Source organism: Sabethes cyaneus, chromosome 1 (assembly GCF_943734655.1).
Source record: "Sabethes cyaneus chromosome 1, idSabCyanKW18_F2, whole genome shotgun sequence".
NCBI classification, from domain to species: Eukaryota; Metazoa; Arthropoda; class Insecta; order Diptera; family Culicidae; genus Sabethes; species Sabethes cyaneus.
The window spans coordinates 157,286,645-157,305,067 of record NC_071353.1 but is presented as its reverse complement, the minus strand read 5'-3'; the positions used below and the strand labels follow the sequence as shown (position 1 = coordinate 157,305,067).

At 40.1% G+C, this 18,423-nt stretch overlaps 1 protein-coding gene across 7 annotated transcripts in view; it reads right to left on the bottom strand.

Annotated features, from left to right (window-relative positions):
- LOC128735922 (protein sidekick) overlaps positions 1 to 18,423 on the bottom strand; it is a 262,328-nt gene that overhangs the window by 13,982 nt on the left and 229,923 nt on the right. For 2 of the 7 annotated variants that reach the window (XM_053830429.1, XM_053830431.1), the window contains exons 6-11: positions 12,834 to 12,953; positions 12,524 to 12,679; positions 12,315 to 12,441; positions 11,947 to 12,248; positions 11,696 to 11,881; positions 8,125 to 11,346 (exon numbers count right to left, since the gene is read on the bottom strand). In XM_053830429.1, coding sequence (XP_053686404.1) covers positions 8,125 to 11,346; positions 11,696 to 11,881; positions 11,947 to 12,248; positions 12,315 to 12,441; positions 12,524 to 12,679; positions 12,834 to 12,953 — 4,113 coding nt within the window. Of the gene's footprint in view, positions 1 to 8,124; positions 11,347 to 11,695; positions 11,891 to 11,946; positions 12,442 to 12,523; positions 12,680 to 12,833; positions 12,954 to 18,423 lie in introns of all 7 variants that reach the window. The other 5 variants (XM_053830405.1, XM_053830416.1, XM_053830410.1 and 2 more) reach the window with 3 other exon arrangements.

Here is an 18,423-nt window from a genome sequence, read left to right as displayed (position 1 = left end):
CAAATGTCTAACAAAAGTCTCAATTTCAAATACCTCTGAAAGAAGATTGAAAAAGTCTAAAAGCAACCTAAACGAACCCTAAAGAAGTATGTATAACACAATAAATCTAGAAGAACCCCAAAAAATGTCTAACAAAAAACTTTAAAAAAATCATCAAAACGTCTAGAAAACTAAAAGAAATCTAAAAGAATCCCAACAAATGTCCAAGGAAAGGCCCAAAGATTTGTAAAATAAGTGTAAAAGAACTTCAAACGAAATCTAAAAGAACTATATATCAAACGAGATTTCAGGGAAGATCTCTGGAAAGGCCTAAAGAAGTCTAATAATTGTTTAAAAGAAGTACAAAAGACACCCAAAAACCCCAACAAAATGTTTGATAGAGGTCTAAAAGAAATCTAAAAGAACTCTGAAAGAAGATTGAAAAAAGAGTCTAACAAAGTCTACAAGAAGTCCAAAACAAATCTTAAAAAAATCCCAAAAAGTCGAAGAGAAATTAAGCAAAACAAACAAAAAGCCTAAGAGAAATCCGTAAAGTTTTAGATCTCTAAACGAAATCTAACAACGAATAAAGTCTAAAACAAGTCTTCCAAAAACAAAAAAAAACTGAATAAGTTCATATAAAAGATCTGAAAGAGTTTCTAAAAGAACTCCAAACGAAGTCCAAAGGAAGTATGCCTAAAAGAAGCCTCAAAATAGTCTAAAGGAGATCTAAAAGAACCCTACCAAATGTTTAAAAGTCTCAAATACCTCTGAAAGTAGATTGAAAAAGACTAAAAGCAACCAAAACGAACCCTAAAGAAGTATGTATAACACAAGAAATCTAGAACAACCCCAAGAAATGTCTAACAAAAGTTTAAAACAATTATCAAAATGTCTAAAAACCTAAAAAAAATATAAAATCTAAAAGAACTCCAAAAATGTCCAAGGAAAGGCCCAAAGGATTCTAAAACAAGTCTAAAAGAGCTTCAAACGAAATCTAAAAGAGCTTTAAACGAAAACTAAAAGAACCATATATCAAACGAGGTTTCAGGGATCTCTGGAAAGGCCTGAAGAAGTCTAATAATTGTTTAAAAGAAGTACAAAAAACACCCAAAAACCCCAACAAAATGTTTGATAGAGGTCTAAAAGAAATCTAAAAGAACTCTGAAAGAAGATTGAAAAAAGAGTCTAACAAAGTCTACAAGAAGTTCAAAACAAATCTTAAAAAAATTCCAAAAAGTTGAAGAGAAATTAAGCAAAACAAACAAAAAGCCTAAGAGAAATCCGTAAAGTTTTAGATCTCTAAACGAAATCTAACAACGAATAAAGTCTAAAACAAGTCTTCCAAAAACAGAAAAAAAACTGAATAAGTTAATATAAAAGATCTGAGAGTTTCTAAAAGAACTCCAAACGAAGTCCAAAGGAAGTATGTCTAAAAGAAGCCTCAAAATAGTCTAAAGGAGAGCTAAAAGAACCTTACCAAATGTTTAACAAAAGACTCAAATACCTCTGAAAGAAGATTGAAAAAGTCTAAAAGCAACCTAAACGAACCCTAAAGAAGTATGTATAACACAATAAATCTAGAAGAATCCCAAGAAATGTCTAACAAAAGTTTAAAACAATCATCAAAATGCCTAAAAACCTAAAAAAAAATCTAAAATTTAAAAGAACCCCAAAAAATGTCCAAGGAAAGGCCCAAAGGATTCTAAAACAAGTCTAAAAGAGCTTCAAACGAAATCTGAAAGAGCTTTAAATGAAGTCTAAAAGAACTATATATCAAACGAGATTTCAGGGATCTGTAGAAAGACCTAAAGATGTCTAATAATTGTTTAAAAGAAGTACAAAAGACACCCAAAAACCCCAACAAAATGTTTGATAGAGGTCTAAAAGAAATCTAAAAGAACTCTGAAAGAAGATTGAAAAAAGAGTCTAACAAAGTCTACAAGAAGTCCAAAACAAATCTTAAAAAAATCCCAAAAAGTCGAAGAGAAATTAAGCAAAACAAAAAAAAAAGCCTAAGAGAAATCCGTAAAGTTTTAGATCTCTAAACGAAATCTAACAACGAATAAAGCCTAAAACAAGTATTCCAAAAACAGAGAAAAAATCTGAATAAATCCATATAAAAGATCTGAAAGAGTTTCTAAAAGAACTCCAAACGAAGTCCAAAGGAAGTATGTCTAGAAGAAGCCTCAAAATAGTCTAAAGGAGATCTAAAAGAACCCTACCAAATGTTTAACAAAAGTCACAAATACCTCTGAAAGAAGATTCAAAAGGTATTTAAAAGCAACCTAAACGAACCCTAAAGTATGTATAACACAATAAATCTAGAAGAATCCCAAGAAATGTCTAACAAAAGTTTAAAACAATCATCAAAATGTCTTTAAAAAAACCTAAAAGAAATCTAAAAGAACCCCAACAAATGTCCAAGGAAAGGCCTAAAGGATTCTAAAGCAAGTCTAAAAAAGCTTCAAACGAAATCTAAAAGAGCTTCAAACAAAGTCTAAAAGAACTATATATCAAACGAGATTCCATGGGTCTCTAGAAAAGCCTAAAGAAGTCCAATAATTGTTTAAAAGAAGTACCAAAGACAACCAAAAACCCCAACAACAGGCTTAATAGAAGTCTAAAAGAACTCTGAAAGAAGATTGAAAATGTATAAAAAGAGTCTAAAAGAGATTTTAACAAAGTGTAAAAGAAGCATGCATAAAAAGTTTTGCAGAAGTCTGAACGAAGCCTAAAAATAGTCTAAAAGTCTAGAAGGGAAGTCTTAAAAACCCTAACAAAAGTCTATAATAAGTCTAAGAGAAATCTAAAGAGCTCTAAAAGATTTCTAAAAATGTCTACAAAAAGTCTACGATGAGATATCTAAAAGAAGTCCAAAACAAATATGTTAGAAAATAAAAATTATAAGAGATTTAAAGGCAGTCTAAAAAGGCCTAAAGAAGTTTACTAGAAGGCTAAAAAGAGCCTAAGACCTATAAAAAAAGACCCATAAGAACCCCAAAAATTGTCTAACAAAGTTCTAAAACAACTCGGAAAGAAGGTTGAAAAGTATGAGAAGAGATATGTATAAAACAACATTAAAAGAGAATTAAAGGAAGTCTAAAAGAACTGAAGAAGTCTAAAGGAAGACTAAAAACAGCCTTAAAAAGTCTGAAAGGTATTCAAGAGACCTCCAAAAAATGTCTAACAAAAGCCTAAAAATAGTTTGAAGGAAGTAGTAAGTAGGTCTAACCAAAGCCTATAAGAAGTATGTAAAAAAATTATAGATCGAGTCTAAAAGTCTAAAAATGGTTGTAAAAGTCCAAGAAACTTCTTAAAAAAAACATAAGACATTTTGAAAAAGTCTGAAAGTTACCTAAAAGTTTAAAAGTGGCGTAGAAAGCGTAACAAAAATCTAGTATAATAAGAGCCAAAGACAGTTTTAAAAGAAAATCTGGAGCCGGTTTAAGTCTAAGCAAGTCCAACAAAAGCCTAAAAAGTAAGTGTGTATAAAAGAACGATATTTTTTGTTATCCTTTGGTGTTATTTCTGTATCTTTTGGTCATTTGTGGCACTTTTGTGATTTTTGTTAATTTTACCTCTATTTTTTGCATCAAAAAGGCGGAGGAGCAGCCTAAAGCAAGTCTAAAAGAAGCCCAACAAAGGTTTTGAAGAACTCTTAGAAAAGTATGTATAAAACAAGATTAAAATAGATCTAAAAAAAAGTCTGCCAAAAGGAGTCTAAAAGAAGTACAAAAAAAGAAACGTAACAAAAGTTTTACAAACGTATGAAAGAAGTTTAAATGAAATCTAAAAGAACCCAAAAGAAAGTTCAAAAAAATCTAAAACAGATTTTAAAAACACAAAAAAGCTCAAAACTCTGAAAGCAATTAAAACAATTTTTTTTAAATAATCTAAAAAAGATCTAAAAGCGACCTTCTTCAAATCTAAAAGAAGAAGTCTAGAATATGTCTAAAATAGATATAAAATAATCCAAAAGATATCAAATAAATTTTAGTATAAGCCTAAAATAAGTTTTAAATAATTAAAAAAAAATCCAGAATTCTTATATAAGTCTAAGAATTACCCAAAAGAAGTCTGAAAGAATTCTAAAGGAAACCCAAACATAATCTAAAAGATACCTAAAATGAACCTTAAAAACATATAAAAGAAGCCTAAATTAGTCTAAGAGAAATCTAAATGATGTCAAACAGAAACCTGGCAAAAATCTAAAAGAACACTACAAGAAGTATGTCCAAAACAAGATTAAAAGATATCTAAATGAAGTTTTAAAGAACTTTAGAAATATTCTAAAACTCTAAGAGTTTAAAAGGTTGAAATAATCCGTTTTAAACAGTCAAACATCCTAGTGATCTAAATAAAGTCTAAAAGAACTCTAAGACAAGTCTAAAATAAATACATATAGTTAGGAGGGATCTCAAAGAAAGTTAACAAAAGTCTGAAACGAGTTTAAAATAAAAGCAAGAGGAATCTATAAGAAGTCTAAAACAAGCCTAAAAGGACAACAAAAAAATCTAAAAGATTTAAATATCTTCTAAAATCTAAAAAATCTGAAAGAAGTCTAAAAGAAATTTAAATTCTCTTAGACATATTTAACATAATTCAGAAAAATAACTCTCAAAGAAACTTGAAAAAGTCTAAAACAGCTTTAAAACGAGTCTAAAAATAATCTAAGAGAAGCCTAAAAATAGTCTAAAAAAAGTTAGGGCTCTTTTAGCTAGAAAAAGTTCCAAAGAACTATGAAAAAAGTGTGAAAAAGGAATGTAAAAGAAATTTTAAACTATATAAAACTCTAAAAGAAGTATGAAAGAAGTAATTAAGAGGTCCGAAAAAAGTCTAAAAAATCCCAAATAACTCACAAAAGAATTCTAAAAAAGGCTAAAAGTGAACATTTCTAAAAGAGTCTAAAAGAAAAAAGTCTAAATATCTGTCTTTCAATCGTCTTTCAGTCGGCTTTCAGTCGGCTTTCAGTCGTCCTTCAGTTAACTTTCAGACATCTTTCAATCGTCTTTCAGTCGTTTTTCTATTGTCTTTCAGTCATCTCTCAGTAGTCTTTCAGTCGTATATCAGACGTCTTTCAGTCGTCTCTCAGTCATCTTCCGGTTGTCTTTTAATCATCTATCAGTCGTCTTTAAGCCGTCATCTTTCAGATGTCTTTCAGTCGTATTTCAATCGTCCATTAGTCGTCCTTCAGTTGCCTATTGATCGTCTGTCAATCATCTTTCAGTCGTCTTTCCATCATCTTTCAGTCGTCCATCAGTCGTCTTGCAGTCGTCCTTCAGTTGTCTATCGATCGTATTTCAGTAGACTTTCAGTTGTCTTTCAATCATTTTTCAGTCATCCTTCCATCGTCTTTCAGTCGTCCTTTAGTCATCTATCTGTCGTCTTTCAATCGTCTTTTAGTCTTTTTTCAATCGTCTTTTAGTCTTTTTTCAATCGTCTTTCAGTCGCTTTTCTATTGTCTTTCAGACATCTTTCAATCGTCTTTCAGTCGATTTTCTATTGTCTTTCTGTTGTCTTTCAGTCATCTTTCAGTCATCTTTTAGTTGTCTTTCAGTTGTCTTTCAGCCGTCTTTCAGTCGTCTTTCAGCCGTCTTTCAGTCATCTTTCCGTCATCTTTCCGTCATCTTTAATTCGTCTTTCAGCTGTCTTTCAGTCGTCTTTCGATCGTCTTTCCATCGTGTTTCAATCAACTTTCAGCCGTCTGTCAATCGTCTCAATCGTCTCTTAGCTGTCTTCAGTCGTCTTTCAGTTATCTATCAATCGTCTTTTAGCGGTCTTTCAATCGTCCTTCAGCCGTCTATCAAACATCTTTCAGAAGTCTTTTAGACGTCTTCCTGTTGTCTATCAGAAATCTTTCTTTCGTCTTTCAGTCATCTTTCTTTCGTATTTCGATTATCTTTTAGCCGTCGTTTATTAGCCGGCTTTCAATTGTCTCAGTCGTCTTTCAGTCGTCGTTTAGCCGTCTTTCAGTTGGCCTTAAGTTGTCTTTCAATCTTCCTTCAATTGTCTTTCAGTCGTCTTTCAGTTGTCTTTCAAACGTCTTTCAATCGTCTTTCAGTCGTCGCACGGTTGTCTTTTAGCCATCTTCAGTCGTCTTTCAGCCGTCTTTCAGTCGTTTTTCAATCGTCTTTCAGCCGTTTTTCGGTTTTTATTAGCCCTCTTTCAATCGTCTCAGTTGTCTTTTAGCCGTCTTCAGTTGTCTTTCAGTCGTCTGTTAGCTGTATTTCAGTTGTTATTAAGTTGTCTTTCAAACGTCGTTCAGTCGTCTTTCAATCGACTACTTTCAGTCGTCTTTCGGTTGTCTCTCTATCGTCTTTGTCATCTTTCAGTCATATTTAAGTCGACTCTTGGTCATATATTAATCGGATTTCAGCCGTCTTTCAATCACCTTTCAGTCGTTTTTCTTTCATCCTTCAGCCGTCTTTTAGCCATCTTTTAATAATCTTTCAGTCGTCTTTCCATCGTGTTTCAATCACCTTTCAATCGTCTTTCAGCCGTCTTTCTATCGTCTTTTAGCTGTCTTCAGTTGACTTTCAGTTGTCCTTCAATCGTCTTTTAGCGGTCTTTCAGTTGTCTGTTAGCCGTCTTTCAATCGTCCTTCAGTCGTCTTTCAATCATCTTTCAGTCGTCTTTCAGACGTCTTCCAGTTGTCTATCAGTCATCTTTCTTTCGTCTTTCTTTCGTATTTCAATCGTCTTTCAGCCGTCATTCGGTCTTTTATTAGCCGGCTTTCAACCGCCTTCAATCGTCTCAGTCGTCTTTCAGTCGTCGTTTAGCCGTCCTCAGTCGTCTTTCAGTTGGCATTAAGTTATCTTTCAATCTTCCTTCAGTCGTCTTTCAATTGTCTTTCAGTCGTCTTTCAGTTGTCTTTCAATCGTCTTTCAGTCGTCTCACGGTCGTCTTTTAGCCATCCTCAGTCGTCTTTCAGCCGTCTTTCAGTCGTTTTTCAATCGTCCTTCAGCCATCTTTTAATCATTTTTCAGTCGTCTTTCTTTCGTGCTTCAGCCGTCTTTCAGTCGTCTTTTAACCGTCTTTCAATCGTCTTTTAGCGGTCCTTTAGTCGTGTTTTAACTGTCTTTCAATCCTCTTTCAGACACCTTTCTTTCGTCTTTAAATCGTCTTTCAGTCGTCTTACAGCCGTCTTTCGGTTATTTATTAGCCGTCTTTCAGGCGTCTTTCAATTGTTTCAGTCGTCTGCTAGCCGTTTTTCAGTCGTCCTTTAGCGGGTTTTCAGTCGTCTTTTAACCGTCTTTCAGTCGTCTTTCAGCCGTCTTTCAACCGTCCTTTAGCCGTTTTTCAGTCACCTTTCAGTCGTCTTTCAGCCGTCTTTCAATCATCATTCAGTCGTCTTTCATTCGTCTTTCAGCCGTCTTTCGATTTTTTATTAGCCGTTTTTCAACCGTCTCAGTTGTCTTTTAGCCGTCTTCAGTCGTCTGTTAGCCGTTTCAGTTGTCTTTCAATCGTCGTTCAGTCGTCTTTCAATCGTCTTTCGGTCGTCTTTCTTTCGTCTTTGTCGTCTTTCAGTCTTATTTCAGTCGTCTTTCATTCCGTTCTTCAAACGTCTTTCAATCGTCTTTCAGCCGGATTTCTGTCGTCTTTCAGTCGTCTGTCCGTCGTCTTTCAGTCATCTTTCAGCCGTCTGTCAGTTGTCTTTAAATAATCTTTCAGTCGTTTTTTAATCGTCTTTCAACCGTCTTGCAGTCGTCTTTTAGCCGTATTTTAATCGTGTTTTAATTCTGTGTATATTTTTTCCGTAATGTTCAATCGATTGTCTAGAGCTTTTCTCAGGCACAATCCTGCAGCAATCAAAAGTTTTCTGGTTATGATTTTTTGAAATCTGCATCCCAAGTAACAATTTGGGCTTTATTACACTCTTAAGATGGCTTTTATGACCGGAATTGACCATAAAAACCACTATAAGAGTGCGATAAAACTCAGATGGACTAAATTGGAACATGTGAAAACTCACCCCACAAATCGCCTTTTTTTTAAATTAATTTTGAGTCGTAGTTGGTCAATTTAACTCTGAAAAATAAATCATTTCTTCCACTGAAAACTGGTATTAAAATTTCATTCAAATCGGAGAAAAGGCATCACGCAAGATTTTTCATCTGTAAATGCTTAATACTTATTACTCACTTTCATTGTCCTCGGTGGTTTCGTACGTCACAATGTAGCCCAAAATCTCGCCGTTCCGCTTCTTCGGCGGATCCCAGCCGACCTTCAGACTGTTCATGGTAATGTCGGTGAAGGACAAACTACTCGGAGGCCCAGGAAGTCCCTGCAGAGTTTTAACCGTAATCGGTGTCGACCGAGGACCATCACCGGCCGGATTGAACGCCAAGATCTGTATCCGATACTCGGTGTATTTATCCAAGAAGACAAGACTGTGTGAGGTGTAGGAGGCTGGAACGACTTCGATCTCTTCCTCGTGGCGGCGACCTTCCTCCAACTCTTGCGGTGAATCCGTTACGAGGTAGAAGATTTTGTAGCCCAACAGTTCACCGTTCTGCATGCTTTGCTGTGGTGCCTTCCAGCGGAGGCGGACTTCAGTGGATGACACCGGAGCACCCTCGATACCGCGAGGTTCCCCGGTGGGTACCGCTTCACCGACGTAGACGGCCACCGGCGGCGTTGGCGGGCCGGAGCCTTGCGAGTTAAACGGCTGTACAATGATTTCGTAGTTTCGATCCTGCGTTAGGTCTTTTAGAATCGCTGATTCTTGTTCTACGCCGATCACGTCTAGCTTTGGAATGCTTTGAAGGGTGGAAGGGAAGTCCGAAATCGGTTGGTAGAGGATGCGGTAACCTCCGGTGCTGGCGTCACCGTTCCATAAGGTTTTTCTCAGGGAGTTCCACTGAACTCGAACGCTGGTGGTTGTTATTGGCACCACCTTAAGACCGGAGATACCTTCGGAAGGAGCCGCAGGCAAGGTGCGTACTTCTATGCTTTCTCTACTGAACGCAGAAGGTCCGATGTCGTTGGTTGCTTGAATACGAAATTGGTAGAGCGTGTGGGGTTTTAGTCCAATAGCCGTGTAGGAAGTGACTGCGGGATCTACACGTTCCGTAATCAAACTCCACGGTCCTTCATTTTCCCGCAGTTGAACCGTGTAATATCGCAGAGGTGCGAAGCCATCGCGACCCGGCGTCCAACTGAAGGTGATTTGCTGAGCTTGCACCTGAGAACGGGATATCTGAGGTGAGGAAGGAGCTTGCGGAATCTCTCGGTTGTTCGTCGTGTAAACCAAAACCGCCGCGGTCTTACCCCAACCCAGGCGAGTTTGAGCGGTGACACTGAAGAGGTAGTACCGTTCAGCTAGCAATTGGGTCGCTCGGAAAGTCCGATCCGAGGGAGGGAACTCCCGGCTGAAGTTCAAACTCCCGGACCCGTTCAACAGGTAGGTCACTTTATATGCCAAAATCTCCCCGTTTGGTTCCTCCGGAACATCCCAAATAATCCGCGCCATGCTAAACGACACATCGGGGAACGACACGTTCGACGGAGCTCCCGGAGTATCCTCGAAGGTTTGCACCCTCACCGGAGGTGTACTCAACGACCCATCCCCCAATCGAGTGTACGCCAACACCTGAATATCATACTGAACGAACTTCTTCAGCTCCGTAAGCGTCGTCGTAAAGGTCGAATTGTTCGGAATGGTTTTGTGCAAAATCTGCGTTCGTCCAGCCGAACCGTAGAACACCTTGTAGCCTTCGATCTGCCCGTTTCGATGTTCCTTCGGAACCTCTCCCCACTTGACAACGATTGTGGTCGAGGAAGTCGCATTAGCTTCCACGGCGAGTGGACCAAATGAGGGAACTGCTTCTCGGGTACGCTCGAAAGCGTGAGGACTTTCGTTCGATTGCCCAACTTCGTTGACCGAACTCATGAATATCTCGTACACGGACCACTCCTCTAGGCTGTCCAAAACGTGCGAATTGGCCGTGGGATCTTCGATGATGACACTGAATGCCATAATTTGGGCTTTTTCGTTTACATTTCGATAGGTTATGTTGTACCCGCGGGGATTGCCGAACCACTCGGTCTGTTGGAGGGGAATCCAGCGAACGCGCAGCTCGGTGGCGCTCATCGCGCGGACCGTGACGTTCAACGGCGGATGCATCGGGCGTGCTTGAATGGTTTGGAAGTCCTTGGTCGGTTCGGATGGTTCCGAGGGTCCCACAACGTTCCAGGCGATGATCCGAAGCCGGTAAGGGGTGAATGGGGTTAGACCGGTTACGGTTAGCGTGGAAGCATCCGGATCGTGTACTTCGTACACGGTGAACCACGTTAGGTTGCGAGCGGTTTGACCTTCGACGGTCCACTTGGTGATTGAGGAATTGCCGTCGAAACCCGGGGTGAATTGGATGACCACTGAAAAGGCTTCTATGTTGGATAGGGCTAGCTGGAAGGGGGGATGTGGAAGGACCGGTTCGACCCCGGACTGAATGGTAGCTGATCGAGGAAGTCCGGCACCCATTGCAGTCCAGGCGGTCACCTCGAACCAGTAGTGCGTTGTAGCCATCAGATTGACGACCTTGAGGCTGGTGGTGTTGGCACTAATGTTGAAAACCTTAACCGTGGAAGGTTTGTCTTTGATGTGATACTTGACCTGATAACCGGTTAGGATGCCGTTGATTTGTTTGGGGGGAGTCCACATAACCTTTACCTCTCGGTCGGAGACGTCGTCAAAATGGAGGGAACTGACCTCGTCGGGGACGTCCTCCTTGGTTCGTACCTCGATCGGGAAGCTTCGCTCCCCATCACCGGGATCCGTGAAGCAAAGAACCGTCACATTGTAGGTCGTAAACTTGTCCAGTCCAGCCATAATTGTGTCCTGTTCGGCCAGGGGATCCAACAAACTCGGAGGAACGGTAATCATCCTTGCTTCCGTTTCGTGCTCTTCCCCATCGATTATTTCATATCTCCAGGCCTGGATCTTGTACCCTTGATTGATCCCGTTGATCTGCTGGGGATTCGGAGGTTTCCACCATATCCGAACCGCAGTCGAGTTCACCGGTTTGACACGAACGTTCGTCGGTGGAGCTTCCGGAACACCCTCCTTGGTTTTGATCTTCGCTCCCTCGGTATAAACCCCAACGCCCATGTTATTGTAGGCGGCAATCTGCACCACATAATCCTTCCACGTGATCAACTCCTGAATCAGATAGTTTCGTTGAGCTTCGTTGGTGATGTTCCGGTAATTCCAAGGACTCGCATTATACCCAAACAGTCGATAGCGAATGATATAACCTAGAATTTGCCCATTTCGATGCTCCTCCAACGGGGGCTGCCACTGAGTTATAATCTCCGAAGAAGATCGCGCTGATCCCACGAATCCCACCGGAGGTCCGGATGGGGCTAGACGAAAAACAAAAACCAAGAAAATATTAGCATCCAAATCATTGGCCAAAGCGCGACTTGAACTCCAACTTGGGAGTTGGAGTTCAACCAAATCGCGACTTAACTGGTGACTAGATAATTAATCATAAGCAACTGGAACGGAAATCTAAGCGAAGTGTAGGCACTCGTTCAAACATCATGCTTTTCAACTTACGAGAAGGAACTCTCCTCCTCAGTTCATCTGATCGATACGGTTCAACATTCAACGCGCGCGTTTTTTTGGTTAGAAAAAGGTAAATTAAATCACGAAGTTAACAAACTAGCGATCTCAAAATTTTGCTACAAAAACCCTAAATGGGACAATTACCTTCCTGCGGCAGCTTGATCACATTACTCGGATCGGACGGCGAACCTTCGCCGACTCGATTGACGGCACTCACACGAAACTGGTAAGCCGTGGCGGCCTTCAAATTAGCGAGCAGCACCCAACGCGATCCGGCCGAAACGTTGCTCAGCTCGGTAACCCAATTCAACAGCGGATCCGGCAGGGGTCCTGAAATTTCTAAATTTAACTTATTTTGGTTCTCCGTTCCCCTCCCGTTCGATCCAGTTACATACCCAGTTCCGGCACTTCGCGCCGCTGAATGATAAACTTCAGCACGGCACTGTTCCCATCAAAGCCGGGAGTCCACGAAACATTGATCGCCCGATGGGTAGCCGTGTTCAACCGAACAGCCCGCACGTTCGTCGGTGCGAACGGAAGTTCCACCACGCTCAACCGGGCCGAGCGCGTTTCGTTGCCCCCCGGCGACGTCACAATGCACGAGTACTGGCCCACGTCCGACGGGCGCACCTCGAGGATCTCCAACGTCCCGTCGGCTTTCACCGCAATACGTTGGCTATTCTTGATCGGCTGCCGTCTGGGGGAAGAAATTAGTCTAGGTTGTTGGGAGGATGACACAGAAAAGGAAACACGGGGCACGTACTGTGGCTCTCGGTACCAGTCGACGTTGAACGGGACGGTCGGATCGGAAGAAACCTTGCACTGCAGTGCGGCGACGTGACCGAGCAGTACGGTTGTGTCCGCCGGTGGCTGCACGATCTGCGTTCGCACTGAAACAAAGAATCACAAATCACAATTTTGTCCCAAAAAAAGAGTCACTGGTTAAAAACAGGCACAGCAAAACTAACTTACCCATGACTCCGAGGTACGCTTCACCGGTTACGATTCCGGCTTCGTTCGCGCGGATGCACGTGTACAGTCCAGCATCAGATTCTCGTACATTGGAGATCAGCAGATCGCCGGTGTCGAGAATCTGAACGCGACCTGAAGGTTCGATACCTTGCGATTCTGACGGTCGATGGAATCGGTGAATAAAACACAGTAGGCGATTCAAACGTGGTTATGTGGTAGAAGGAAAAAAAACAAAATGCAAAAAAACAGCGGTTGTTAGTTAAAGCATTCAATCCAAAGGTTACTGAGGTTCACTTGGAACCGGACCTACCATTGAAGACCCAAGTGATGTTTGGCGTTGGAGCGCCGACTGCTCGACAATGCATGGTGGCGTCTTTTCCATCCAGGACGGTTTGATTCGTCGGTGGCAATTCCATGATCGGGATGGCGGCTGTCGGGAAAAAAATGCAACATTAATTATTGTTTGTAGGTCAACAGTGTTAGTTTTTGGGGTCACTAATCTTCTGGTGATGTTACATGTGCTGTTAGTATTGATGATTTTCATGCTACAGGGAATAACCAATGTTTGAGTGTTATAAGTAAGTTGCGAACTATTCTTGAACTCCACATTCCGGCAGTAATCAACAATCAAACAACCAAAGACCAACATATTTGCCTTAAAACTGTTATGACTTATGAGTATTGGTGATTCACTGCTAAAATAAAAACATTTTCACGTAAAAGGGAGCTAAAACATAAAAATAAGAATGTATAAGTTCCTCAAGATAGCATTTTGGGATCTTTTCTGTTCACGTCCGACAGAAGTTTCACATTTAATCGGCAGTCAAGAACTATTACTACTTCCAAATCATTTTTGTATGTATTTTTTTTTTGTATGTGTATCTTTTTAATAGAAATGGTAAAAGAAAATAATGAAACCAAAAGTATTGTATAGTACCCCTGGCGTGGGTCAAGACGTGAAGAGGATTAGAATGGGAGACAATTATTACTAATTATTCGAACTGACCCTTGAACCAGAGGGTCTCTAAGCCCCATGATTTGCCGGTATTGTTTAACCCTTGATCCATAGAAGACTGGTAGAAGGTGACCTCTTTAACCGTTTATAGGCAAGTGACGCCTTTCAGTCTCCCCCAGCATTGTCCTCTAGCTATGCCTGTGTGCAAAATTTCATGAAGTGGCTAACAAATGACAACTCATACCAAATCATATCTAAAAACACCTCTCATCTATTCTGTAACTATTAATGAAACTACTTATATTGAGAAACATACGAGTATGGAGGGTACATCTGCGAATGTTCACGACCAAAAAACCAACAAGTTCTGGGCAATCAATGTTGGATGCTAAATATGTCGCTGATGAAATACACTTTAACAACATCTCACCTAACGTTGAATAAATCACAATGAATTAACTTGCGACGTAGGGCACATAACGTACGAATGACGAAACATCAATAGAGACGAGACGTATTCGAAACGAGGTATTTGAAACAACGCATGAGACTTGATCTTTGAATTTCCGTAAGGAATCAAGAAGAAGTACAGCACAATCTTTCACAGTGTTCTTATGCTATAAATAGGTTCCATCAAGAAAACAAATGAACCGAGATGGGTGCCTTGTGGAACTCCGAACCTAAACGCAAACCAAGATTAAGAATACTTTGGTCGTCCATACCACTGTGGGCCAGAAATTAAAATTTCGGGACAAAAAAATTTGCGGTTAAACAGCGTGTCTCAGCTCAATGTGGTTTTCGGCAATTTTTTGAATAAAAAATTGATGCATATTTTGAAGGGGTCGTCCAATATTTAAGCGTTACTTAAACAACAATTTAAGTAATAACTTTTTGAGTAAACTTTTTTATACCTTTTTGGTTTCAAAATATTAAAGATAAACCAATTTCAAGTAATTTTTGTGAAGATATCAAACTTCTACCTTTCACCAATTTTCTGCAATAGACCTTTGTTTATAAACGACCCCTCAAATCACATTTCTTCTTGTAACATGTTTATTTCAACAGACAGCTCAATGTGATGTTCTAGAAAATATTTTGCACATAAAAGAGGCATATTTTTGCTGAAGACTGTTTTGCTTTATATGCATTAATGCATTAAGATATAACTGATTTTAGATTAAAAACCGTCTGATGAAAAATCCGAATATCTTAGCCATCTGCAAGTATCTGCAATTAGTTTGCATACCAATTTGTAGGAAATTATTAAAGCTATCTGCCCAAATGTGTATTTCAGAGAATACCTGAGAATACCATGGCTGGGAATACCTGGGAATAGTGCGGATTTTTTTTGATGCATTTTATAACTCAATAAATATGCCTCCTAGCGTCAAACAGTCTTCATAGAAAATATGTATTTCAACATACTAAATAACTTTGTAGAACATTTGTAAGCAATCAAATAATCGTTTGCAAAGTTATTGAGTGTAATTGATGTTTAAATGCTCTTTTTTAACACATCATTATATTTCGTAACCGGTAAGAGATAGATAGTTACTATATTCAGCAAAGTTGCTTATTTTAGTATTTTCTGCAACTTTTGGAGAAAAAAAACTTTTTTTTTAATTATTTAAGAAAACAAAAGTTTGTATCACCCTAATGGGTGAATTCATGGTCACCCTAATAGTGCAGGAAGATGCGCTATATTTTATTATTTTACTTCTCCGAAAACAGCAGCCTTGAAAAAATACACATTTTTCATCAAACGGTTTTTAGCCTAAAAACAGTTATATCTTATTAATTAATGCAGAAAAAGCGAAACAGACTCCAGCAAAAATATTCCTCTTTAATGTGCAAAATATTTTCTAGAACATCACATTGAGCTGTCTGTTGAAATAAACATGTTACAAGAAGAAATGTGATTTGTGGGGCCGTTTATAAACAAAGGTCCATTGCTGAAAATGGGTAAAAGGTAGAAGTTTGATATCTTCAGTAAAAATACTTGAAATTGGTTTATCTTTAATATTCTAAATCCAAAAAGGTGAAAAAAAATTTACTCAAAAAATTATTACTTTAATTGTTGTTAAAGTAACGCGTAAATATTGGAAGATCCCTTCAAAAGATGCATCATTTTTTCATTCAAAAAGTTGCCGAAGACTACATTGAGCTGAGACACGCCGTTTAACCGCAAATATATTTGTCCCGAAATTTCAGTTTCTGGCCCATAGTGCATACTGTAAGCTTCAATTGTTCAGTTCGTTCGTATTAGTCAATGTTACGTTTATCTGCACCGTCATAACTCCGGAACGCCTAGACGGTTCTTCGTCAAACTCGGCACACATGTTCGCTAACATGGCGACTTGACAGCCTTGAGGGGTTGACAAAAGGGGAATGGTCTCTGACCGATTGTAGACAATATAAGAGACTGGGAGACAAGAAGGGAGTCCCAAAAAAGGACGTAGACAAGGGAGATCCAAATAAAATAATGATAGGGACCATCCCATCAGTCTGATTGTCAGCTATCCAGCGACTGTTCACGTATACCGGAGTCGACTATTTTTGTCAGTGCTGTCTGTAGAGATACAGAGAAAAAGAGAGGACTCCTTTTCACCTATGTTTGTACCACATTTTGGTGGTCATCAAGAACGCCTAGTACAATCTTTGAACGATATGGATCCTCCGCATATGTCTTCGAAGGAAATTTCACGCTCCATGCTAATGAATGTAGATTGAATCCAACATGTTTTGTTTTTTTTCGGGAAATTAGGAAACCTATTGATCTTTTGTGATGCTATTCAGGTGTATTTTTCTGTGTTCCGCACTTTGTTCTTTTTGTCATGTATTGCTATGGATTTAGCGAACTGTCCGTGCGAATATCTGTGCGTGAGGGTCAACGATTTCACCCTTTTACCCCTCCATGTTTTCAACCAGTCTCGCACTCTAGAACCAGGGAATGCGGAAACTAATTATCATGTTCCCACCGAGAAGAGGCCTCATTGCGCACTTCAAGCCAGTACCATTCTTATGACTAGCCCCGACTAGAACCTGCACCGTCGGTAAAGCAAAATTCAGCACAAAGGAAAAAACGAATTTCTGTCTGCTGTATGTACCTTATAGAAACTACTGAATCGATCGGCGTGAAAATTTATATGCAGGGGTTTTTGGGGCCAAAAAAGGTTCTTCTGATAGTTCGAGACCTCTCCCCTCTCTGGAAGGGGGCGCTTCCAGACATGTTACTTACTTACTTACTTTACCAGCCGAGAGCCGGAGTGGCTCTTGCCGTATCAAGAAATCCTCTCCACTGTACTCGGGGCCCTGGGCTACTCGTCAGCAATTCGTTACGTGTCGCCGCATCTCGGCAAATCGGCTTAAACCTGATCCGGCCATCTAGCACGTTGGCCCCTCTGTTTCTGGTGCCGGTGGGGTTCTTGAAGAGAACGGATTTCAATGCACAGTCGTCCAGCATCCTTGCGATGTGGTCGGCCATACAGGACAGTCCAGTCCCTTGCCGCAACCGTGCATTATCTGCCATAGCTGTTCGCGTTCAACTGTACTGTATGCTGCCTTGAAATCCACGAAAATATGCGCGGGCACGTTGTACTCCCAACATTTCTAGAGGATCTGTCGGGTAGTAAAAATTTGATCCGTAGTAGCATGGGCCCCATAAGGCCCGTCTAACATTGGCCTACGAATTCTCTTACTATTTGGGATAGACGACGCAACGAAATCTGGGAGAACACCGCCGTAATGTCGCAATCTAGCCGATCGCCCTTTTTGTAGATGGGACAAACAATATTTTCCATCCACTCCTCCGGTAGTTTTTTCTCCTCCCAAATCCCTAAAATTATCCAGTGAAGTGCTTTTGCTAGCGGTTCTTGGTCATTTTTCCGGCAATTCTGTTATTCTTCAGCTGATCGATTTCTCACCGGATTTCTTCGAGATCTTCAACATGCACATCGTCTCGTTGAGCACTTTCCAATCCGTTACATAGAGGTAGGTAGCCGTACTAGGGCCACATTACCGAGCCCATAAAATACTGCTGCAGAAAATTTCGGGTGTTCCTCAAGGCAGCAACATGGGACCTCTTCTGTTTGTGTTCTTTTTCAATGATAATGCGGAAGAAATGCTTGGAGTTGGATGCAAACTGATGTATGTTGAAGATCTGACATTATATTCGGCGACTCGTGACTATAGATGACTGTGTCCAGCTGCAGAGGCTCCTGTTGGATTTGTTTGTCGATTGGTGCAGGAAAAATTGGCTTGCGATCAGCATCCCGCTCACTAGAGTTGATGAAGTTAACGACCTTGGGTACTGCTTGATGCCAAGCTCGCCTTCAACTTGCATCGCACCACTGTAATAGCAAAAGCCTCTCGACAACTAGGTTTCATCGCTAAAGTTGCTCGTGATTTTAATGATCCTCGCTGTCTGAAGGCGCTATACTGTTCCTTAGTACGTCCATTCGTTGAAAATGCCAGTTTGGTATGGAATGGTGATTTTCGAAATTTATCTATAGTTGTTGCTTGTTGTATGTGCTGGGACAGCACTCTCTTCATCAAAGCTCAATACCGCTCGATGGGGCGTAACTCTGGACAGTAAAGTGAATTCGCCTCCTTCGGTACAATATGGACTCCATTAGCATCATACCACTCCAAAACATCTTTGGCGTAGTGACAGAATGCCAAATCAGGCCAAAACAGCGAGGATACATCATTCCCGTAGTGATGTAACTTTTGCTTGCTCGACCACAGCTGCATATGGCCTGCCATACTAAATATTTTTGGGGAAATTGGCTTTCTTCTTTGTCCTAAAATGCTTTGCAACGCCATTCCGTTTCATGGCAGTGTAAAAAGACATACCAGGAAGCTGTTTAAAGTCTTCTAGGACATACGTTTCATCGTCCACTTCGTTAAATTTTCGCGATAAAGCTTACGAGCGCGTGGTTTGGCC